The sequence below is a fragment of the Mya arenaria genome, chromosome 17 (assembly GCF_026914265.1).
Source record: "Mya arenaria isolate MELC-2E11 chromosome 17, ASM2691426v1".
In the NCBI taxonomy this organism is placed as follows: Eukaryota; Metazoa; Mollusca; class Bivalvia; order Myida; family Myidae; genus Mya; species Mya arenaria.
The window spans coordinates 20,086,540-20,112,284 of NC_069138.1; the positions used below are offsets into that span (position 1 = coordinate 20,086,540).

At 32.4% G+C, this 25,745-nt stretch overlaps 1 protein-coding gene across 11 annotated transcripts in view; it reads right to left on the minus strand.

Annotated features, from left to right (window-relative positions):
- Nucleotides 1-3,745: 3,745 nt before the first annotated feature.
- The window catches only part of LOC128224913 (uncharacterized), a 44,897-nt gene continuing 22,897 nt past the window's right edge, over nt 3,746-25,745 (minus strand). For all 11 annotated transcript variants that reach the window (XM_052935017.1, XM_052935010.1, XM_052935014.1 and 8 more), the window contains 9 exons: nt 25,333-25,575; nt 23,249-23,315; nt 21,689-21,801; nt 18,929-19,017; nt 18,573-18,704; nt 17,274-17,343; nt 16,998-17,058; nt 9,307-9,739; nt 3,746-7,155 (listed from right to left, as the gene is read on the minus strand). In XM_052935017.1, coding sequence (XP_052790977.1) covers nt 6,760-7,155; nt 9,307-9,739; nt 16,998-17,058; nt 17,274-17,343; nt 18,573-18,704; nt 18,929-19,017; nt 21,689-21,801; nt 23,249-23,315; nt 25,333-25,575 — 1,604 coding nt within the window. In that variant the 3' untranslated portion in view covers nt 3,746-6,759. The remainder of the gene's footprint in view (nt 7,156-9,306; nt 9,740-16,997; nt 17,059-17,273; nt 17,344-18,572; nt 18,705-18,928; nt 19,018-21,688; nt 21,802-23,248; nt 23,316-25,332; nt 25,576-25,745) is intronic.

The window sequence follows — 25,745 nt, forward strand, 5'->3', positions numbered from 1 at the left end:
CCAGTTTTGGCACCAACTCTTTGAATAATGTGTCATCTTCCACCACTGCCAGAAGCCCTTGGCCATCTATGTCATTCTCTGGAATAGACACAAATGCAATTTAAAAGGTTGCATGTACAGTTTTGGTATCATTCTGAATCAGAACACTCAATAATGACAATTCTTTACATGAACAAATTTACGGTTTTAAGATGTGAAACAACATTAATTACCTGTAACCATAATGACAATATTATAAACAGAAATGAGGAGAAACTGTTAAACTGGCTTTTAATTGTTAACAATTGCTAATTAAATGAGATATTGCTTGCTTTTCCAAGTTGAAGTGTTTAATAGCCATCGGACATATAAAGTGTCATATATAAACAGAATATGGATCCTAAACTTAAGACATCCACCTATGATCAAAATATCAAGTATATTGACAGCTAGAGCAGATGAAATCTTTGTTAGTTCTCTGTAACATTGGTCAACATGTAAGCCATGCCATGTGCATAATAATAATTAAACATTATAAATAGAGTAGCCAAAAGTCCCATACAAGCATTAAAGAGTTGAAAACAGATAGAGACAAGTCCTGGTTTGTAGAAAAATCGTTTGAATTACAGAAATTGGCTTCAAAATCGATTTAAGAAATATTAATTTAGAATACTAATGATATTGAACAGTACCAGATGTCTACAAGTCAGAAACATACGTTGATTGGACGTCGTATTTCTGACATTATGAACGCGACGTTGTGTCGTGACGAACTAAGCCTAAAAAACAACGTCGGTATGACAGGATGATCATCATATTAAATGTGAAGCCGTTTTGACATTGAAGTTAAGTTGCCAACGTCACACCCTAGATCCTACCTAGATCCGATGTTGTATCAACGTCTTGTGTTTGCTAGGAAGTTTTAGTCATAAAAGTGTATGATTGTGTCACGTTGACTCCCTCAAATGGACAGTCCACAACTTTGGAGCAATTTACGTAGCCAATTTTTGGGGCAAAAAATGCTACATTTTGTAAATACCCAGAAAAGTTGCTGGCCGCTGGCGCTTCTGCAGAGCATTCAGTATGACAAGACAAGTTAGCAGACAGAGATAGTTTTTAAAAGCATGCTACAATATATACCATTCATATATCAGAATGTAATTAGTATCTAGCTAAGCAAGGATAGGATTAATGTACATATATATATAAAAATAAGGCAAAACATGTGTTTCAGCAGTCTGCAACCAAACAAATCCGCACACAGGTAATTGTGGCTAGTTTACAAAATTTTGTGTAGATTGTTTCAATTCATTTTCTCTTGAGACTCATTGAGTTGGACAGGTAAAAGTATCATGATTTTTTATTTCTGTCAATTCTATCTGATGTGATGAGGCCCTTTTAATGAGATCTCATCACCCTTTTGTCACCAAAAACATGCATATTTTTTTTATTTTTGACCTGTAACCTCTTAGTGTGTGTGTGACAAAGTACAAAGGAGACGAGAGTTAACGTCTCAGGGTGACCTTGTCAAACCTTTTAGGTAGGGATCTGGGTGGTGTCTTCATTTTGGAAACATAAATGAGTTGTGCCACATTATTTGAAAATTTTCACAATGCATGACTAATTTGCAGTCCATAAAATAAACAGATGGATGTATATACACGTTCAATTGTATTATTAAGTGCCTCCCCCTATATATTTGTAAAAGCTTTAGGAGTCCTGGACATTTTCATTAATAAGAAAGTATATAAGGTCAGGTTGCTCGAAACACAGAATACTTTGCACTACTTTTATCACACCATCACCATAGCATACAGTACTGAAATATTTTGCTAGTATTATACCATTTGTGAGTTCACATTTAATTACCTTTTTTGTTAATATATAGTTGTTGCAGCATAACAAAAAATCTGAAAAAAGATATCCAAAGAAGCGATTTATTCTTCTTATGGGCATAAATGCATAAATATTATAATTACGGGGCTATTAAGATTAATACCCTGCTACAGACGTATATTTAGGGCGGAATATCGAAAACACTGCACAAACAAGTGTATTAAACATCGAAAATTGCAATAATATTCTATGATATAGCCAATTACAAGGGCAGGTAATCCAAATATGAATGAGGTCAATGAGTGGGTCTATAATGATAATCATGTTAATTATTTTCAATGAAAAAATGACCGTTTGTCATATTATAACATGAAATTTTTTTTAAAAACCCTCTCCCTCATATAGACGCTTTTTTGACGAGACTGCAGCAGAGGGCATTTGAAAACATAGTGACAAAAGAAGAAATTGATCAAAACGGACTTTATGTCAAAATCGTAAAGGACAGCGCGCGCAAAAACACATGGCAATAGAATGGAACTTTAATACGATATGCCAAAATAAATTATAGTAATGATGAACATTTCCTGTTTATATTTAATACTGTACCTTTAAATATGGTTGTGAGATCTTTTGAGATGCTATCCACCCATTCACACATCTCTTTAACTGAGAAGGATGAAACGTGTGAAAGTTTGTCCGCCATTTTTTTAGTGCGACAGTACAGTTGTCTAAACTCCGGGTACCGGGATACGAAATACGGTTGTCTATACAACTCCGGGTACCGAGATGTAAAATCCGTCTTATGTCTAAAACCCGGGACCCGGAATTATTCGGCGTGTCAAATTCCCGCCTGTCGGGAATTGTCTTCTGTCTAAAGTCCCGTGTATGCCCGCCCCCCCCCCCCTGGGGCAAAATATTGATAGGTGCAAGACTTAAGTTTGTTTTGCTTTGTCGTGGTAGTATAGCGGTTAGCATACTTAACAAACACTCCAGAGACATGGATAAGATTCCCGGATGCGCGGGGCGGACTTTTCATGTTCAACAAATTTATTTTATTATTTGTATATTTTAACTACATTTGGTTACAAATGTTTTATGATCTTGATACAGAAAGTGACCAAATTAGGCAAGCCAGACGAGCACAGGCCCTCATGCGCCTCTTGGGTAAATTGTTTCATAACTGAAGTCTGTAATATATAGAGAATTAATGTTTGTTTCAGTGTAAGATCGTAGTATATTTTCTGGTTTGTTTGGGAACCTCCCGACACGCTAGTACGTGCATATTCGGTTTGCAAGAATAATATTAAATAAATTCCTTCCCGCGGGTATTTTCCTGTACGTTGCTGTAATAAATGCCGTTATGTTAAATTGTTTATCGTATGATTTTGATTAAAATAATGCGTTCAAACTCTTATGAATATATATATATGTTATTTTTCAAATATGGAACCGTTAAGTTTTGGCCCATATGTTTGCCTGAGAAAATATCGAGGTTTTGTCATAGGATGACCTTGGTGTCGGCGTCGTAGTGTAAAGAGTTCAGCGGAAAAATAAAACACATGTTCCCAGAGTCAATTTGCGCATGTGTAACAACGCACATTACTCTACAGATATTATAACTTTCGAGATTTGCCCCCTTTCGTGAAGCCCATTAAACAACAGCATCGACCTTGTTTGAATATTGAAACGGACAACATAGCTCCCTTGCTCGTTCGTCACAGTATTGGAGATTGTAGTTGTTTCGACCGACCTGGCTGTATGGAGGGTTTCAGTTTTTGTCCACTGACCTGATTAGGAATTTTTATTAGCAAAAGGATATTTTTAAACCATTATTGCCTTGATGTTTAATATCATCTGGAAAAGCGGCGGCGGAACGGATAAGTCATTGTTGCTGCACAATCAAGACTCTATAAAACAACAACTTCTCGAGAACACTTCATACTTTATCATACAAACATAGCATACATGCATACCTTTACATACACTTATCATGATACATACTTATATATACAATAACGTTATCATACAACAATATTTACACCTCAACTTCCATTCCTTAAATGAACTGCCTTTCGGCAATTGCGTTCATCAATCGATGAACGCAACATCTTCGGATGTGTTCGGATCGCAATTCATCGCATAACAATATACATGAAAACTATTGATCTTGTTGTTGTTTGTATTGTGTCAGCAGGTCTCGTAAAATATAAATTAACATTTTAGAAATTGCTAAGTTATTATATTTTAAACGTTTTGTTGCCAAAAGTGTTTCAATTTTACGTTTAAAAGTGATTTCAAGTGTTTGATCTTTTCCCGCGTTAATGTGACGTCATTTGAAAAAAAAATGTTTCCGGTAACAGTCGGGTCGTCCTATTTACAGAATGGGTAAGAAAGGATTACTGAAAGGTAATCCGAAATGAAATGAAGTATTTTTTTAACGTTTCTTGAATAAAATATTGAACTATTGGTGTAAATATAAGGAATGAATTGCGGGGTTGATGTCATTATCGAGGATATGAACGCAATTGGGCTGGTCAAAGTACTCGTGGAGTCCTTCGGACTCCATACACTTAGACCAGCCCAATTTAGTTCATACCCCGATAATGACATCAAATCCCGCAATTCATTCCTTCATTGTATAAATCTTTATTATCATACAACAGTATACAGATGTACATTATCATACAGCAATAAGATAAGTATATTATCGTTCAAATTATACAGATGTACATTATCATACAGCATTAAGATAAGTATATTATCGTTCAAATTAAATTATACAGATGTGCATTATCATTAAAATTAAACAGCAGTTAACAGAAGTAAACTATCATTCAACATTTCACAGAAGTAAATTATCGCCCAAATTATACAGAAGTATACAATCATTCAAAATTATACAGAAATAAACTATCATTCAAAATGATACAGAAGTAAACTATCATTTAAAATTATACAGAAGTATACAATCATTCAAAATTTTACAGAAGTATACTATCATTCAAAATTATACAGAAGTAAACTATCATTCATAATTATACAGAAGTTACTTATTGTTCAAAAATATCAAAATTATACCATCATTAAATAAAAAAATATAGTGAAGTACATATCCATTCAGAAGTATTCTTAAGTATTTAATCTTTTTTTTCTTTTTCAGTATTTAATCATTTAAACTTATACAGAAGTATACTATAATTCAAAATTCTCAAGACGTACATTATCATTCAACATTATACAGAAGTATACTATCGTTAAAATAATACTCAAGTTCAAAATCATTCAGAATTATATATATAAATACAGAATTACATAATCATTCAATATATAAAGAAGTACATTATCATTCAAAATTATACAGAAGTATACTTTCATTCAAAATTATACAGAAGTATACTTTCATTCAAAATTATACAGAAGTATTCTGTCGTTCAAAATTGTCAAGAAGTACATTTTCATTCAAAATTATACAGAAAGAAGTAATCGTAAAAAAATATACAGAAGTATACTATAATTCAAAAATATACAGAAGTACAAAATAATTTTAAATTATACTAGAGTGCGTAATCATTTAAAATTATACAGAAGTATACTATCTTTAAGATAATACTCAAGTACAAAATCATTCAGAATTATACAAAATTACATAATCATTCAATATATACAGAAGTACATTATCATTCAAAATAAAACAGAAGTTTACTATCATCCAAAACTCAAAACTTATCATACAGAAGTTAATTTTCATTAACAATCATACAGAAGTAAATGATCATTCACAATATACAGATGCTTATTTTCTTTATCAAAGTTTCATCCCAAAAAGCGTAAATCCATTTATGACGCACATTACATGCACAATGGATATATAACATATTTGCATTCATTTACATACATAACCTTAAACAGAAATGTTGTTGAATTATGTTCATAAGATGAACTGCTAGCGAATACTTACGCTCGTCTGTGCTTCTCATTTACCAAGAAGCAAAACTTTAAAACTAATGTACCCAGGAGCGGGTGGTTCAGGATTCAACGTTAGAGGGAGTGTACTTATGGGTACACTTTTGACATTCGCCTCTCCCTCAGAACATAATTTTATACGGTCTGAAGTGTTGGTGGGGTGGGGGGGGGGGTTTAGGGTACCCCCAAGAATATTTAAACAATTTCTAGTCCGAAGTGGTGCATTATGGGTGTATTTTTAATTACTTTTTTCTCCTTTATTGAAATAAAATTTGCACTTGGAAGATTTAAGGGTGTGGGGGTGGGTGTGTGTGTGTGTGGGGGGGGGGTAGGAGAGGCACCGGAACCCATAGTGGTACCAAGATCGAGCATAAATGTGAATTGATACAAAATACTTGTGAAAGTAGCCTTTACTTAAATGGCTTCTGAGCAATTGCCAAAACATATAGACGACGGTAATTTCGACGTCCCTACCAAAGCTGTGACGATACCCCGACTTTTTTCCACAGTCGAGCAGAACAAAGTATAAGCAAAATGAAAGCAGAATTTGAAGGATCTCATTAAGATATGCACAAAAGTATTATTAAACTGAATAAACCACTATATTGTAGAAACAGACACAAACATTTGACCTATACCCTGGTATTCAGATGCATTAGTGTTAAAAAGAACAACATTGGTGTTCATAATACAAATATATCAAATACAACATTCGTTTTGATTTCAAAGACAAACACATACAAAGCTATACACACTTTTATATAAGTTGTTTTGTTTATACACAGGGTGTTCCTTTTCTATGTCATCGCACTCGAATTGTTTTGTTTTAAAGTTGGATTAAATGAACTGTTACAAATAAAAGTTTTAAGATGTTTTGCATATGACATAATGGACAACAATCATTATAAATTGATTATTTTTTTGTATTTTTAAACTAGAAACAGTTCGTGCAACGTCTAAGTCTCATACTACCTTATATTGTCACGCCGTAGTGTGTTTTGGCATTTCGAACACTTGAATTGCATTGCAGTTCCATAACGGCGACAAGTACAGACGTTGTGTTTTATCACAGAGCGCCACACAGAACCCGCCCTCATACCCCAGTAGCGGGATGACGGTTCTTGTCTCAGGGGACACCAGACAAACAGTATCGTATCCACACACGTAAACTCGACCTGCAGAGTCCACAGTCATTCTTGATCCGTCATGTTGATTTAACTTTACATTCACAACTCCGACAATACGGCCATCCTGGGTGAGGGAAGTCACCGTATTTATTATACAGTCAGCGATGTATATGATGCTCTGGTCAGGGCTTACTGCAAGGGAAGCAGGCCATTTGAACAGTTTCTCACCGTCATCGTCTTTCTCAAACTTCTGTAATTATACATCCACAAATAATATATTTTCATTAGAAATACGTTTGTACCAAAATCCAAGGTTTTGACCTCGTTGCACCGTACATGAATTTATGAAAGGGACTCGCTTATTTTGTTTTGGCCAACGCTCTTTCAAACTTGCTTTTAAATTGCTTGTATGGAAATCACAAACCAGCAACTGTCAGTTACGCATCCGAGCAAAAGTACAAAAATCCAAATCATTTCGTTATGCAATTGCAATAATACAATAAGAAAGACAGGGACAAGCCCAGTAGGCAAATATTAAGAAATATTCCCTGTTCAGAGCCCAAATGACACAGAACCAGAGACACAAACGTACGAACACACCATACAAGCATCGAAATATCAATAAATTATACTGACGCTTTTTTGGCAAAATAATATTTTTGGTCACATTTTAGAAAAAAATACCTAGGCTAAGGAGCATCTGAACGTTGATGATGTTTAATCATTATAACGTAAAGTTTAATTTTTTTCGATGTTTTTCGCTATAAAAGGTTACCAACTCTCTTTAGAAGACACTCGTACACAAAAATGAAGTAATTTAAGCACCATACATGTACATGGGTGAAATGGTTCTTTAGTACAAGAACTACTTACCATGACAATCTTTACCAGACTGTTTAATTTAATGCAAATCACAATATTTCGTTTGTTTCCATTCTTATAAATATCAATGTCAATGCTTGTCGTCAATTAAATTTATTTTATTATTTCCGTTTTTGTGGTTCAATATTTTATATTAATTGAAAAAATAAACACACATTTGATGAAACTGAAAATAACCGAATGTGTTGCTGTCGTTAACGTTTATACATACTTCAGCCTTCATCTTATGAGACCCAATATGCTAGTAGTACATATAGTGTACATACATGGACTTATAAACACATCACTGCACACATTTCTCATCCCCTCAATATTGAAAAAGATAGGATATAAATGTAAATGCTTCCATGTATGTTATGATATAATTTGAGCATGATAAAAGACAAATAGATACACAATTCGACCATTTCACCAACTATGTTCCAAATACTTGTTACAAAGTTTGTTGACAGTGTTAAAGCTGCACTCTCACAGATTGGCCGTTTCGACATTTTTAAAAAAAAAAATTGCCTAGGAATGAGTCAGTTGTTGTAAGAATGTGAGAAAACCAGTGATATAATCTTGCTGACAAAATTAAGAACGCAGTGATTCATATTATGTACGGTTGCAAATTGATGTTTTATGGCTAAAAGCGTTACTAACGCTTTGAGAAAAATAAGTTTATGGGCATAAAAAATCTATTTCCGAACGTAAATATGAAAATCGAGTGCATTTTTATGTTAACCTCATTTGACTTTAATGAAAAAAAATACAAGAAAGCATATGATTTAGGTACATATAAAACATTCTATCCTTTGTTTAATTAATGGCTACGTGGCCACGAATAACCCAGCTAAAAAGCGCCAAAATATCTTTCATTTTTTTTTCTTTACCTAAATCATAATAATGTCATATACTTATTATTATTATGTTGCTTGTTTTTCTTTGAGTCAAATAAAGAAACAAAATAATGAAAATATAGACTTAATATTTGAATCAACCTATATTGTGTTCCTTTAAATTCAACTGAAATTGATTTCTTTGGTCGATATTTATTATATTTAAGGTTATATCACTTAATGTTTATATAATTATGCTATAGGCGCATATCTCTGTTATATTTTTTCCTGTATCTCTTCCAGTTATAGTTTTGTTTGATTTTGAGAGAGCATAGTGTTTTGTTTTTCATAGTATACACATGAAAATTATTTTCACATTTAATAAAGGTTATATTTTTAAAGTATACTAGAAATGCTTTCCATGTAACCCCATATTCTTTGATTGTTTCACATTAATAGCAACAACTACAATTAACATATATTACAGATTGACGCAAATCCATCCGATCCATATTTCAGCATAACCCTTAATGTTCTGGATAGATCAATTATATTGCACATTTGTATAACATAATTTAATATATTTAATATTAAAATAACTATCATTTTGTCAATCATTCGTAAAATATCTTTAAACTAAAGGGTGGGTAATCTAAATTTAGAAATTTAACAGTAGTAAAGTCAAGTAGAGAATCGTTTACCTTTATCACGTTTCCTTTCATATCCAGTATTTGTACTCCAGGATCAGGAAACACGTAACAAACAATCAAATTGTCACCACTGGATGCTATTGCATAGCAACGTTCTTTAGCATTTATTTTATTTTCAAACAACAGGTCCCCCTTTTCAGTCACACGTAAAAACCATACTTCATTGCGTGAAGTCACTGCCACACGATTACCAGGTATTGTCGTTATACCACAAGGTAGAAGTTTACTATCATACCACCTTACTTGTTGTTTCCCACTATCCATATCAAAACATCGCACACAATTTCCCGCATAATCTGCGGCCACCAGGAACCTGTCCCCTACAACAGTCATCCCGGATATGGAACAGAACTCCCCGTGCCCGTCTGTTCCCAGCAGTTCCATTTCCCCTAATTTCTTGAGGGTCAGAGCAACAGTGGGCTCGCTAATAATAATAATAATAATAATAATAATAATAATAATAATAATAATAAAAGTGATATTAATAATAATGACAATAATAATAATAATAATAATAATAATAATAATAATAATAATAATAATAATAATAATAATAATAATAATGATGATGATGATGATGATGATGATGATGATGATGATGATGATAATAATAATAATAATAATAATAATAATAATAATAAGAGTAGATTTCTATATAAATTGATCTTATAAGTATACGTTACCATCTCTTTTGGAAATTTTATTCAGATTATTTTTGAAATCTTATAACAAAATAGTTCTAACATTACTCTTTCAATCACATGCTACACCTTGTTGCCTGTTTAGTATAACCATCAACTATTTTTCTGTATTGCACATGTGTAAGAAAACAAAATTACTCCGCATGTTTGTAAACAATTTAATTGGAAACAATATTTGCTTTATTGGTAATATTCTAGCAAGCCATACATTTATTTGTTTTATAGTAAATATTTATTTTCAATAATGTCGTTTTCATTTCAATCATAACGAAATAGTTTCTCTTGATTTCATGAAGAAAACTGTATTTTAACCGAAAATGACGCCATTAACATATGTTATAATAAATTACGTCATCTTATCTGGTGTTACGTCACCATTTAAAAGAAAGGAAATTTCTCTAAAATAATAGAGTTCATGTTGTGTTTCCTTCTTAATTGTATGTCCAATTTATAAACGCAGTTTAAACGATCGTATATATATAATAATATATATATTTCAATTATTCCCAGATTGCCATTTCCTCAAAGCATGTAGCGAGGCATATAGCATTGCTGTGTTGTATTCGGATCATCATCACCGCATTTGATACATGTAGGTCTTTTTGTTACTTTTCACCAAAAATAGACATCTGATTGAACATCTGACAGTCGTCATATTATAATACATAAATTGAATGAACTCCTCCAAGAAATATGAAAGTTAGCTCGTTAAAGGCTTGCTTTCTAAGAAATCCCCCGAACTTGTTAAATAAAATTGTGCTTTATATGACGACTTGTAAGTAGTCCGATATATCTAATAATCGTTATTTCTGATTATGAAGATATTATCTACAGAGATATGACCTACAGTGCATGACCTTGTTGTAGAAAAGTTAGGTGCAAAATTGATAAAATCTGGATTTGAACTCGGTGGTATTATATATAGACGTAACAACGTAAGATCAGGATAACAAAAGTAACGCTAAAATGGCGTTAATGACGCCGGATGAAATGCTGGTTGTATAGTGAAAACAGTAGTGTATTGTGATACAAACTATAGAAACCATTTTGAACAGTAAATGTTTGGTTCCCTTGTTAAAGCTGCACTCTCACGGTTGAACGTTTTGCCAACTTTTTATTTTTTGTCATTGAACGAGCCAATTTTTGCGAAAATCCATTTAAACCAGTTATATAAGACTGCTGACAAAAATTAGATAGCAGATTTTTATATTTAAGTTTAAAAGTAAATGTTTAATGCATTTTTCTTAAACCGTTAGTAACTGTTCAAACCATAAAACATTGATTTTCGAACGGAATTATGCAAATCTGCGGTCTGATATTTTGTTAGCAATCTTATATCACTGGTTTGGAGATAGTGACACTCTTATTTAAATTCAACACATACACATGTATAACAAACATATATTTTGAGTGATTAACCTTCAACTTCTAACTAAATAATGCGTTTATGGAAAATCTCTATTTCTGATAACAAGTTTTTAACTGTGTATTTAACAGCTGAAATCGCAAAAATATTAAATGAAAGTATCGTTCATAAGAACCATCGTTTTCGACATTTATAAATCCTTTTTGGTAAATTAAAACAAGTGTATTAAACGTGATAAATCTTATTTGGGAGTAATAGTGCATCTTTGAATAAATAAAACGGTAAGAATAATGACCATAATTACCTATATTTAACGTATGTAATGAATAACATGAACTATATTAATAACTTATTTTACTTAACATTTTTACTTATTCGGTTTGATTAATAAATATTTCAATCCTATTTTGAAGAAACTATATCATAGCGATAAATTTTCAAATTAAATAAATATAGTGCAAGAATGCAAAAGGGCAACGTAGTGTTTTTGATGTTGAAATTGTTTAATAATGTTAACCTCTAAGATGACTTTTCAAAGAAGAACATACGTCTTGAAGTGATAGCAAATTTTGAAATTAAAAAAGCAAAGGTGTTTTGTATTGCTATTTCCACCAGTTAATCTATGACAAAAACGTATAGTTTAATCAAAGCATTTTTATATAGCTTTAAAGTTATGTCACTGTGTATCTCAACGTGGAAAAATAGGGAAACAAGATTGCAAAATTGTACAAACATTAGCATTTCCAAGATTTCCTTATCGATGTCCTATTTGGTGTATATTTTGTTTACATAAAATACAACGCCGTTATAATCTTGGACATATGCCCTTTTAAAATATATATTTTTTAATTTATGAAATGTATTTGAATTGCTTACGTATGATATTTCGAGTTTTCATAAGCATACTCATGTAACACATTATTTTCAGAAAACGTTCTCTAAAGTAACTCCTTGTGCAGTGAACATTCAGTATTCTTTTATGAAAATATATTGGGCGATGCACAATTTTGTACTAAATTCCATGATATAAAGAGCCATCCCATAAATTACAAAAATTGGGAATTAAAATACGTCGAAAATGGCATGTGTTAGTAATCTCGATTTGGCCCGATATTTTGACGCTACTTCATAGATTTGAGTATCGAGAAATAACTTTTATGAATTTTAACCTTGTCCGGGAGATTACATCGAATGGAATTATTTGTGTATATTAAATGTTGATAATAAGTTCGGACGGACAAAAAGGGAAAAAAACAGTGCTTAATTTTCTTGACACAAGGAAATGGTAAACCTTTTGCTTACAGATTTAAAGACGAAAAATTATAATTATTATTCTAAGATATAAGTACAGGAATCACGTGACTTCAACGGGGTTCTCACATGTGTCACCACGGTTCAAAACTGATGTAAACAAGCAAGAAAGTGACAGTTATTTCTAAATAACCTTTTTCAGAGAAAAGATGGGAAAATATTTCTTAGCCTATAAAAGACTATACTATTTTCTGCTTCTACAAGAGTGGAATATTTTGGATTTACTTGTATTTTAACGATGTAATCCTTGGCCAAAATTTCGAATCGACAGGATTTTATAGAACGATGCAACGCTGTGTGCGCCGTGAGTCTTTGTTTTGCATACATTTCTTAGTAATTAGTAATATTTAAGAACTCAAACATGTGTTCAAATGTTGATTTTACTCATTTCATTCATTAAACGAATTGTTTGTAAAAAAAATTTCAGTTCTTTTAATGAATATCGATATTTCAAGAGAGGCTGTTGTTAACGTGAATTTTATATTTGCTGTTGTTAACGTGAATTCTTCTCATAACATGCTTAATTGATTTAATAAGTAGTTTGGACTACTCTCTCAACTTTGACGATAATGCATTCAACACTGAACGTTTATTCTAAATAATATTTCTTTTATGAAATGTATATATATATATAATTATCCATCCATTTGTTCGATTTAAAATGTTAAATTTTTGTTCTAGGTTGGCCGTCATGGTGAAACGTCCACATTATCCATTGACCGTCTGTAAGAGACGGAGTCAACCCTTATATGTTTCACCAAATGTTGACAAAAGATGGATAAATTTAATTGATGCAGTGATGAGTACATTCAAATTGAAGACAAGATATATACCAACCAACTCCGTTCCATGTACATGCCCTGGTAAAAGATAGTCAACAGCGAAGAAATGATTGAACTACGTTTTAATGTACAATAAATCATTAAACTATTGACAAAAAGTGATTACATGTTTTGCTGGTTGGATCCATTGTATTTGTATATGACGTCATTATAAACTACTTATTTCTTTTTTCATGCTGTAAGAAAAACCCTTTGAGTGAAATGATTCAAAACGTAGCACTCATAATGTAAAAATTCAACCCTTTTAAGTTATGGATGTAATGGATGCAATAACAATTTCGTTGATATATGTTTGCGTATTACATAAGTAAAGTCATGTTGTTGTTTATATAAATAAAATCATATACCATTGTTGTTTTAAATTACTAATTATAGGAATTGTAAATGTGATTTATTATTTGTAAAAGATTTCACAATGTGATAATATTAAAGCAACTGTGCACCAGATGATCATATTGCAAGAAAAAAAGAAAATTGTTGAAAACTGACATAAACTTGGTATGATGTGTTCAATGCATTGAAACTAACTAACTTAAGTACCACATAGTTTACAATTTATTTAAGTTTAGCAGTTATTTCGTATGTTTCCATTAAAAAAGATTACTGGGTATGTCTGTCTAGTAGATTTCATTCCTTATGCGTGATTGGCAAGTCGATGTTATCACGTGATATTACCAAGTTAGGTGTATACATAGCTTAAATATACCACTTGATTGAAGTAAGCCTTCGTAGCACAGTGGATACAACACTAGGTTGCAATTTTGGCGACACGGGTTCGAACCCGGTCTCCGCCACAACTTCTTTTTACATTTTGGTACTATTTTTACAATTATGATCTCAAAGCGTAACACATTCTATTAAATAATTGTCCTGAGATTCGTTACAGAATACAACCTTTTTTGGTGCCAATCTGGTTTACAGTCCCTTTAAATATGTTAAGTCTGTTTTAAGAAAATCAAATAGATATTCAGAAAGATTGCCAAATTGTTAGTCATGGGCAAAAGTTATTATAGATATATTACTATCACTAGGAATTTATGATGCATGGTTATTTCAAAGTGTTGGTGATTTTAATATATATTTAAAGTGAACTGAAACAGCGACTAAAATGTATGTACACAAATGGTTTACTGAATTTATTAATTCAGCTACAGCCAAAACGTTTGTTTTGTTCACTGACTGTAAGTTACAACCACTTTTGTGTGCTGTTAATATAGTTAAATTTAGGAAAGCATTGACGAGACATAGACTTTCGTCACACAGGTAAGAAATTGAGGCCGGTAGATGGCACAAACCTAAACCCCAAATCTGAATTTGAAAGGAAAAGTCAAGTTTGCTATAAAATAGTAGATGAGTTTCATTTCTTGTTTGAATGTACTTTATTTAGTTATTGAAGAAGACAATACAATACATACATAAAAACTATTTAAATAGACCAAATATAACCAAATTTGTTGAACTTACAAATACCAATAAAACTATTCAAAGGAAATTAGCAATGTTTATCGACAAAACATTTTAATTTAGAGTCCTTGTTGTACTTATATTGATGTAAGAAAACTCATTTAAATGATATTTGTAACCACTGTCATCTCACTATGGTTATATTATATTGTATGCGTACTGTCTATGTTTAATTTGTGTTTCGAATGTACCTTGTTGGTAAAGATAAGTATACGTGTATTAAACTATTAATATATATCGTGACCTACGGTCGATTGACAGAAGTGCAATTTATTATATATATTATGAATTCCATTGAAGTATGTTCATGGGCCTAAGACCTTTATGCATTTGAATAAACTATGAAACTTGATTATCACAACTCGAGGCTTGTGATTCCACTTAAGGTCTCTGGTTGGTGATATTTTCTTCTATGGCGTTGAAGCTATCAATTTCTCTCTCTCCCTCTCTCTCCCCCTCCCCAGATTAGTAGATTAAAATATTTGGCCACGCTGGACATCCTTATTGTGCTCATAGCTACAGAACTTTTTGATGAAACCTACAAAAGAGTGTTTTCTACAACAATTTTCTCACAAATTAAAAATTTTAGATATGCAAGAAAAAATATCAATCATGTGTTTCCAGTAAGGATAGAAACATCCGACGCTCGGGCACGCTGTGTGGCCGGTAACTCGGCAAGCCTCGTTACCGGCTTACGCGCGAGCCCTTGGGTCGGATTTTTCTATCCGTACCGGAAACACATGATAGATACTTACACTCTTCTATTGTCATCACATACCTGCCTCCCTGAAGACCGTCGTCTGCAGCACAATGGAAACATTGTCATATGGTATTATTTGAAAAATGAAAACTTTTTAACCTTGTTTCCGCATAACACGCTATGCTAGGTTGGGGATGAACCTTTTTACACGAAAGGCCATGCCAGATACAAATTATCATCTTACGAGGGAAGGTCATTTTCATGTTAGTCAATTTTGTTGTCAGTGCTTCTTATTATTTCCTATTTTTCTTATGGATAAAGATATTTTGACCATTTTCGAAGCATGGAATTTAACTGGAGCGTGGGCAGTTTTATGATAAACCTTAGGATAGGAATGGCGATTTTGTTATTAAATTGATATTGCTATTTGTTCGTTTATTGGGTGTTGGATTTCTTTTTCTTTGGAACGTACATGAGACGGGTTTGGCTGAAGTGAAGTTTGCCTTTCATGTTATTGTATCTATTACTTCATCCATTTAATTTGTCCATCTTTGTAAACATTTGGTGAAACTGCAGAGGGATACTGAATATTTGGAATATATAATATATAAAATAATATTTAACGAACAATTCGTTTTATGAGAGTAATGAGCAAAACTAACTTTTTAACGCATGTCTGACATCTTAACTATTTCAGATGACTAAGAAATATGTACAAAACAAAGAATCGCGGCGCAAACAGCGTAGCATCGTTCTATAAATCCCGTCAATTCGAAATTTTGGCCAAGGATTCCATCGTTAAAATACAAGTAAATCCAAAATATTTCGCACTTGTAGAAGCAGAAAATAGCATAGTCTTTTATAGGCTAAGAAATATGTTCACCTCTTTTCTCTCAAAAAGTTATTTAGAAATAACTGTCACTTTCTTTCTTGTTTACATCAGTTTTGTCTAGAAACCTAAATATCGCCAAACAAAGTTTGTAGCTATCACGGGATTCATTATAAGATTTGTTAAACACCTGACCAAGTTAACAATGACCATATACATTTAATATTAAATATTATTTGTGAATGTTGTATTTTAGTATTAATGCCCTATATTCTACACCAATAAGATCTGAACATGCGTAGACATACGTTAAGAAGAGAGTCTTTATAAATTTATGTAATATTCAACTTCAATTATTTCCGTGTATCTATTTGTTAAAGTGGTAAATGAATATTTGCCTAATTCTAATTTCCTCTATAGTAAAATAAAAATAAAACGAATTTTGTATAGATAAATTAATATAACTTACGTTTTGTCCTCTTTCAACTTGATAGAGTCTGGTTCATACTTTGATTTAAAGGCTCGAATCTCTGAAATAGTGCAGGCAACTAAGGTACACTTCTGCACGACCAACGTTATAAGGGTCATGATACATGTACTGTAAACAAGCAAAACAATAATGAAAGTAGATATTTAGCGACACCAACTTTGCCCATTATCTTCATTTCCGTTGGACGTCACGGCAGAGTTCTTATCTTCCATTTAAGTGAAATCATAGTGTATGAGATTGCGTTAGTTTACCTACCTTTCACCAATTCTTTATGCTTGTTCCGTGAGGAGAATTCCGGGTTCGTCAGAATCTTCACACCCAGATCCTAATTGATATAACATAACACTTTTTGTATATGCGATTAGTCTTACCAACGAGCCAAATGATTAAGGGATTTCGATCACAGGAATACTCTCCTGACCTAATGAAATATAACTCCACTTAAGAATGACTGCATATATTTTCAAATTAAATGCGCAGTAATATTGTGTGAAGACAGGAGAAAATATATTATCCTGCAACAGCCCTTCAAATAAAAGATAATAACACGAGAACAAAGTCGTCTGTCTTTCTAAATTAAACAGCCGGGGTGATGTTAAATCCTTAGTTGCCATAGTTGTTGAGAGCAGCCTGCACCAAGATGTTAACGTTGGTCATAATTCAAATACCGTTCCATGACATTGATATACTTATAACACTCTATCAAAATGTCCACGGGCATTACATTATCTAAAAACTTTGTACTTTTTAGTAAAAAGTGACCGCATCTTTAAAAAGAGAAAACATAATTTGCACAAATTATTTTCAACGCAATAAAAGTACAACATTTTATTTGATTTGGGTTTTAGGTAAAATTCCCTTCATAGAAATGTTTCATTCCGGAAAAATATATAATAGATTTTCTTAATTACAGGCAATTATGCAAAGCGTTGGTGTTATAATTCCGTATCCAAGAGGAAAAAGCTGTCATATAAACGACACTGAGCATTCCAAAACTCTGTGTGCGGCTTAAGTTTGTCAGACACAGTTGGAAAAGGTACAGAATTATAATGACATGTTATAATCCGTAGATAATAATGCAAGTTACCATACAATTCGAAGATCATGATTGATATTCCAAATTGTTCATTATCTATAATGCTTTTTACAGTAAATAATTTTATTGAACTATTGGATAGGTTTATATAAATACAACAGCAAAGCATAACTTTTGTTACTTTGCATACTGAGTCGCCAAACCTTTTTTTTCTTTTGTTTTGTTCAGTCTTACTCAATAGTCTTAAATTGAATTCAGAGAATCTCGCCACTACGATACATTTTTTGATACCTGTTTTATCACTTAAACTTTAATTATACACTTCAGTACGTTGTATAATTATCCGATTTCATTTTAGTCGCATACATCGACTAACGACGATCGAGTGGAAATTTCACAGCCAAGCAATCAAGTTCTGAATACCACCCATCCTCCTACACACTGTTTTTTGGAAAATGTTTGTGGGTAAGTAACATAGGGCTTGCAAAGCGAGCCGTATAACAATGAACTCAACTGACCTGATCTGCCGCATAGGGCCAAGCTGTCTGCTCTCGAATGAGTAGTCGATCTAGTTCTAGGTCGAGCGTGTCAGGAAGGATGGCTAGCCGCTCTAGTTCTTGCTTCATCTCGTCTTTTTGCCTTGGCAATTTCTTAAATAAACGCTTCAAATATTTTGGTTGCTCTAGGCGTTACAAGGTATAATCCTCAAATTCGAGTGGAATGCAAAGAAAGAACTGTGGAGGCGTTTACAGATTATTACTTTTGGAACTCAAATTAAAATGAAAGGCTAAATTAAAGAATGAAAAACCTTATCAGTGTTCAAGTTCTTGTTTTCTAAACAAAGCCTCAAATGTAATTTATTCATCGTAATTACCATGTGCATCCTCTTGCTGATTTCAGTCGTCTCGCTCCCAAAATGAAGCGGTGTTTTTGGATAAGTATGGAGGGGATGATAACTTGAATCTGAAAATAAATTTAGAAATGGTTACACTTTTTAGTTCACCTAAACACGAAGTCATCTGTTGAACATAAATATATATGGACATCTTTAAAAAATCTTCTTGTCCGAAACAGCTGGACCAAGACCCTTTATATTAGGTATGTACCATCATATAGTAGTCCTGCACCAAGATTGTTCAAATTAAGCCCCTTGGGTTAAAACAAGCCACGTCCCGTGGTCACAAGTTTCCTTCAGATTTATAAGGGCATATTTCAAAACCGTTGGACACCGACAGTTTGTTCAAATAATGGACCTTGGGTTACAGCTTGCTTAATCACTTTTGACCTCTTGTCTTATTTTTGAAGCTTCAACATTGAAATTTAAATAATATGTCCAATGTTCATTTTTGAAGCTACAGGAATGAAATTTGGACCACATATACCGTTTTAAAAACAGATATCAATGTTGTCATCAGGCGACATTGACTGTTACCTGTTAATCTAAGTTTTTATTTTTTTGAAGCGACATCAATGAAATTAGGACCAATTGTACAGTTTTGAAAAACAATATCAATGTTGTCCTCGGATGATATTGACTGTGACCTTTTGTGGCATTGATATCACAAGCCGTATTTCATATTGCATACGCTGCATTTAATTATTATCCCAATAGCGTTATTGACGCAGCTTTAAATCGGTGACTTTGTAATCGAGATCAAAACATTCAAAACATTTATGCATGGTATAGACTTTAAGAAACGTATTTTTTTTTACTTTGGTCCTTTTGCAATACTTGCATTCGGGCCATGAAACTATTTTTTGTCAAAAGCTGTTAGTGTACAGTTTGATTTTATAAAGCAATAAACACGAATCATAAATAAAATCATGTTTTCTTAATATAATTTGCGTCTGTGACAAATTATGTGTTAAACACCAGAGTTTGCAATATATTTTATCTTTTGACGTTTTCTATAATTACGTTAAAACGACGGCGAAATTTCAAACAAATATCCAACATATTATCTAAAAACCATGTATCCTTGTGACAAGCCCATTACTGGAACATAAGCCAACACTTTAACAAAGACTCTGTTAAAAGGCCTTATAGACACTGAACGAGAGACGCACACGACTATCATGTAACTAAGACAGACCACATAATGGCACAAATGTATCAACATATCGTTATATCAATAAGTGTGATGAGTCACCACCTTGGAACACACATAATAATTGCAAATCTAAACATATAACACTATTCAGAGCCAATATTAAGTTGGGGAATATTTAGAATTAAATAAATCAAATCAAATCAAATATACAGTTACTTCAGGTATTTAACGACAAGATACAGAAATCAACTGTCATATAGGAAATCCTGACAGAGCAACAGTGTCAAAAGTCAAAGGTACGTTACCGTCATGCCAAGTTATACTTAACTGGTGCCTATTTTGACAAAGCTCTAAAACCAAACTAGAAATTGAAGTAACAGCTGACTTTTTAAATGTTATTATTGACCATCTTTTCCTAGAGACTCGACATTTTACATACTAGTACATGTTTTGAATTTTGAGCGCAATGTTTGGTTTAGGTTTGACATACCTAGTTTTTTATATAGTATATTTGCACTGTGCTGTCTGTGAAGTTTTGTTCTGTTCTTCCATGTTTCTTGTTTGTATTTTTTGTTCTTTGTTCTATATCTTTGGCGTTAACCCAGTGCCATTAAACCGGGTTTATGTATAAACTTTTGGCTACTCAGCTTGTTTCTGTAGTTTTTCATGTAAGTATTGATAAAGGTTGTATGAGATGTACGTGTGTTGTCTGGTTGTTGTGTATTTAAGTCACAACTCGAAAATTGAATGTTTAACTGCTGGGCTTATCCCTGTAGTATTTATTTATAAACGAATGGTCACGTAAGGGAGCGGTAATGTCAACTGGTCAAAGCGCAATTATTTACGACTTTTACAATTATCTTAAATTATGTTCATAAACACTGTAACTGAATTTGTTAAAAAGGCTCAAGTTTTTGAAAAATGTGTTAACATATAAAACATATTGAAAAAAATAAACTATTAGGTATTTACAATACACCATAACAAAATAACATAAAACACACAAAAAAGATCGTTATCATTAAAATTTTAACAGTTAATTCCAATTTTTTTTTTTTTAAATGTCTTTTATTAAGACGCTGATCCCGTCAGTATTTCTTCCACTATCCCCTCTGCTGCTGAATAGCAAACCAGTCTTGAACGTAAACCAATTAATAAAAACTAAAAACGCATTAAGTACAGTATGTGCACTAAATTTATGAAACACAAAACGGTTTGGAAAGAAACTGTATGTAAAGTTTTCGCTTCATTTCGTTTTGATTCTTCGAAGAATATTCGACAATATATACATGTTATGATCTATTTTGATTTCGTTTGTTCTTACTACTGGTTTGTACAATGATGCATTCATTTTAAGACTAAATGGAATCATAGTTTTAAACTTTGATTTTGCCTAAGCGTGCAGTGTCAGATGATTGTCTTTGAATGACTGTATCGTACATTTTATGAGTTTGCACTTTTACCCCGGCTTGATTCATTGAAGGTAATGTCTGTATCCGGACGTTGAGTTCTTGACATAACGTAAGCGCACGTTATTACACTTATTTATTGATGAATCATGAACTAAAAAAAAACATACTCACCCTCATTAATTATGTCAACTGATTTGCTACCCAACTCTGAAACAACTCGTTTGGGATATACATGGTGCAGGCTTTTGAAGTAATTCTTCTTTGTGTCTGCCATGGTGTCCAATCTGAAACAATAACAATAAGGGGTAATTTCAGCATGGGTGCATTTTTCATGACTGGTTTTAAGTACCGCTTTGTAAAGTTTTAACAACGTAAAATAACATATAATATACTTACTTGCCTTCATTTCATCTATATTGATCATTGCATAATTATAAAAAAATGACTACTTGTAAACATAGAACTGTTTCGACAGATTTTGGCAAAAGGAGAAAGACTGTGTTTCAGCTAGTAACATCATTGTTCTTTTCTCAATGCATCCTTTTGAAGACCTCCAATCTAATTAGAGCAATCACTCTATGCGATTACAAGTATCCGGTGGTGGAGTACATGAACATGCTTTATCAGTTTATATGTATTTTTTTTTAACTTAATCTTAAAGATTTCAATTTGATGCTTGCTCTGATAAGGTTTATAATTAAACCAAGTATTATTTCATGAATGTGGCACAAGAGTGAGGTTATGGCCATATAAGCTTGTTTAAGCCCCAAGTAGACTCGTGTTCTAGTTAACTGGTGTTTCACTGACCGTAAGCAGACGGCTGTCCTGTCATTTATAGGTTAAACTATTTTTATACGTGCGTGGTCTGTTTGTGGTATTTTAATATATGTTTGTTGTGTTTTGTGTTTCTAGTTCATTGTAGTTTTGGCCTTTACTGTGCACCTCTGAACAGGGTTTATTTTTGAATTTTGAACAGCTGGGCTTGTCCCTGTAGTTTTCATTGTATTTATGTTCAGAAAAAGATTGATAAAATACAAAAAGGCGAAACACTCCACACATTCCACATAATACTGTTTTATTTGCTTTCCTCTTCACCTCTATATTGTATAAGTATGAATTTTGATGTCAAAATGCAAAAACAATGGAGGAATAGAGGAGGTATAGAGGAAAGTAAATAACAAATAAGTTTAAACAAGTGCAATTACTCTAAAAATACCATTCACAAGATTATATTTCTGATCAACAACACTTTTGCTCAACACAGTCAATATCTGTATGAAGTTTGAAGTAAATACTTCAAAAATATATGGAGGAAAGTAAACTTAATAGTCCCGGAAAAAATGAATATTAAAATAACCAAAAGGCAATAACTCTAAAAATACATGCACAAATTAGATGTACTTTTGCACTTCACTTCTACTTATCACACAAACTAGTGTATCTGATGCAAATCAAAACAACTTAACACAGTCCAAGTAAAAATAAGTATGACAATAATCATACAGCAACAACTTTCAAAATACCATAAACAGTTTTTTTCTTTTGCTCAGCACTTCGCAGCTCCTCAGCCTTTCATCAAATACATGTTATAATAAAATGTTTGTGTGTATGCAACTTTTTTAACGAAGGTATACGCATGTTCATCCCATTTATTCATAAAATATGGTAAATTTGTATTAAATAACACAACATTATATCAATTATTTTAGTGGTTTATGTTTAAGGACTTACGTTTCGTCTTCTTTCCAATCACTGAAGTCAGGATTATATTTTGATTTGACCTCAATGTCTGGTATGACTGAAAGCAAAAATTCTAAGTTACACTTCTGGCCCAATCTATGTAATATCTTGATGCGACTAGAGAATTAGGCAAGTCTAACATCACTGCAAGACTAGGTAAAGTTTCTTGACCGAAAAACAAACAAACAAGGAATTCCACTGGGCCCTGGAACGCTTGCCTGGCATATGTATTTATTACAGCCAATCATTCTGATACAATGATAAGATAAAATATTCATGTAAGTTCATAAGATATTTCAAACAGTTAATTAGTTGCATTTTATGTAAAATTATGATACATAGTGCTTGACCTACTAGTACGATATTTCCTGTAATCGAACTTTACTGATATATTGTGGTCATACATAATTGTTTCTAAATATTGTGAATGAATGTTCTAGAATGTTAACAATGCTAAATATAGCATTTTTCATAAATCTAGATGAATAACTTTTGACCTTCTTTGCGGATTTGGCCTATAAACGAATATGGGCCATAACTTGTGGTCATTGATTTTTATTTTGAAAAAAGAAATATTGGCTAGAGTGTAAACAAGGTTAAATATGACATTTTAATACACGAGTAAATGGCAATAAATTTTGACGTACAGGTCAGATTTGGTCCATAGTCAAACTTGATTAGGATTGATAAAGAAATGGTGTTGCTAGATTGAAAATAAGGTTTATTAATATAGGATTGTTTTTTAGAATCTCTTTAAACACACTCTAACTGAACCGAAATATTATAGTCATTCATATTCTCTCTTAGTAAAGCTATGGTTGGTGAAAAAGTAATTGAATGTAAACATTGTTAGATTTGGCATTTTGTTATAAGTCAAGACCTACTGATCATATTTTGCACATAATCGAATTTGACCAAGGACCTATTGTCATAAAGTGTTTGTATTATGAAAAGGATTGGTGGAGCAATACATGTGCTAGAATGTGAAAAGGGATTAATTTGAATTTGTTAAAAGGCAAGGGCAATTACTGTTTACCTATTGCTCAGATTTGGCCCATTACCAAACTTTCCTTTGGACGACGTTCGACGGTCGGAAGATAACAGGCGCTTATAAAAAATCACCTTTGCCCAATTTGCGTTCAATAGTAGCCAACAAAAACAATTAATATTTTCGTGTATATCTACGTTATTTATGTTTAGGGTAAGTGTTGTGATACAGGCAGTATTTGAATCGGACAACGAAATGTTGTTTTTTGAAATTAAATGTAGTGTTTTAATTGCCTGGCCCTGATCTCTCGAAACTTCTTAAGCTTAACAGGCTTAAGTAGCTTGTTGTTTTTTGAAATTAAATGTAGTGTTTTAATTGCCTGGCCCTGATCTCTCGAAACTTCTTAAGCTTAACAGGCTTAAGTAGCTTATTTCAATTAGCTAAAATACATACTTAAATTGAACTTTAAAGAAAGGAAATTGGTTCATTCTGATAATCATAAATTCAATTCCTATCTAAAGTATAAAAGTTCTTAAAGAAGTTAATATTACGCAAATTATTGAAAAACAAAAATAGCGAGCTTAGCATAATCCTGTTATAAGGGCCTTAAGGAGTTTCGAGAAATTGGGCCCAGGTGTGTAAAGTTTGTTTATACTAATAATAATTTGATATGATTTATAATAATACAAAACAAAAAAATTAATTATCGTCATCGTTCAATCTTATAAAGGCAGATGAGTGCACACACACCTAGATGGATACCAAACAATAACAGGTTGTTGCACATTTCTAAAGCTGTTTAACTAAAACCCAACGTGAGCATATGGTGCTCTATCTCTGTCTTCAAAGAAATCAGATAAGTTATGAATATTTAAAGCATTCTTCATTTCCAACAAGAGTCAGAGTTACATTTTCGTTTTTGCTGTTCGCATGTGTTGAATGAAATACCGATCATAATTTGAAGTCATTTCATAAAAGGCTTTGCATAGGTAAAAAAGAAATGTTACACATTTTGCAATTAAAGTTACATGCGGAACTTTCTAACAATATAAAGGGACTGTGTTAATTAATTCAAGACGAAACATACCTTTCAAAGACACGTTGATTGTTCCTTCACCTAATGGCAGCTGCCTCGTTAGAAGTTCACTCAATTTTCTGCATGTTTGCACTCTCTCGTTAGAAGAAATGATGCGACGAAGATCCTGCACGCTAGTCACTGTGGTGGGTCTGGATTTTATTACTATCTTCTGTCCATCTTCAATCCGTTTGTGATTAATTGTCAGCTTCTCATGAAGTCTTCCTTGTATGTATCCTCCGAATGCGACAGTCTCTGCAATATGGCAAATTTGTTTTAAATTAATTTTCATTTGAAAATAAGTTTTACCATTCATTAAAGAGAAATGCATATAAATCAATATCGAAAATTCAAGACGAAAAAAGAAATCGTTCATGCAAAACAATTCTCAGATATTTCCTTAACTAGCAATTTTTAAAAATCAA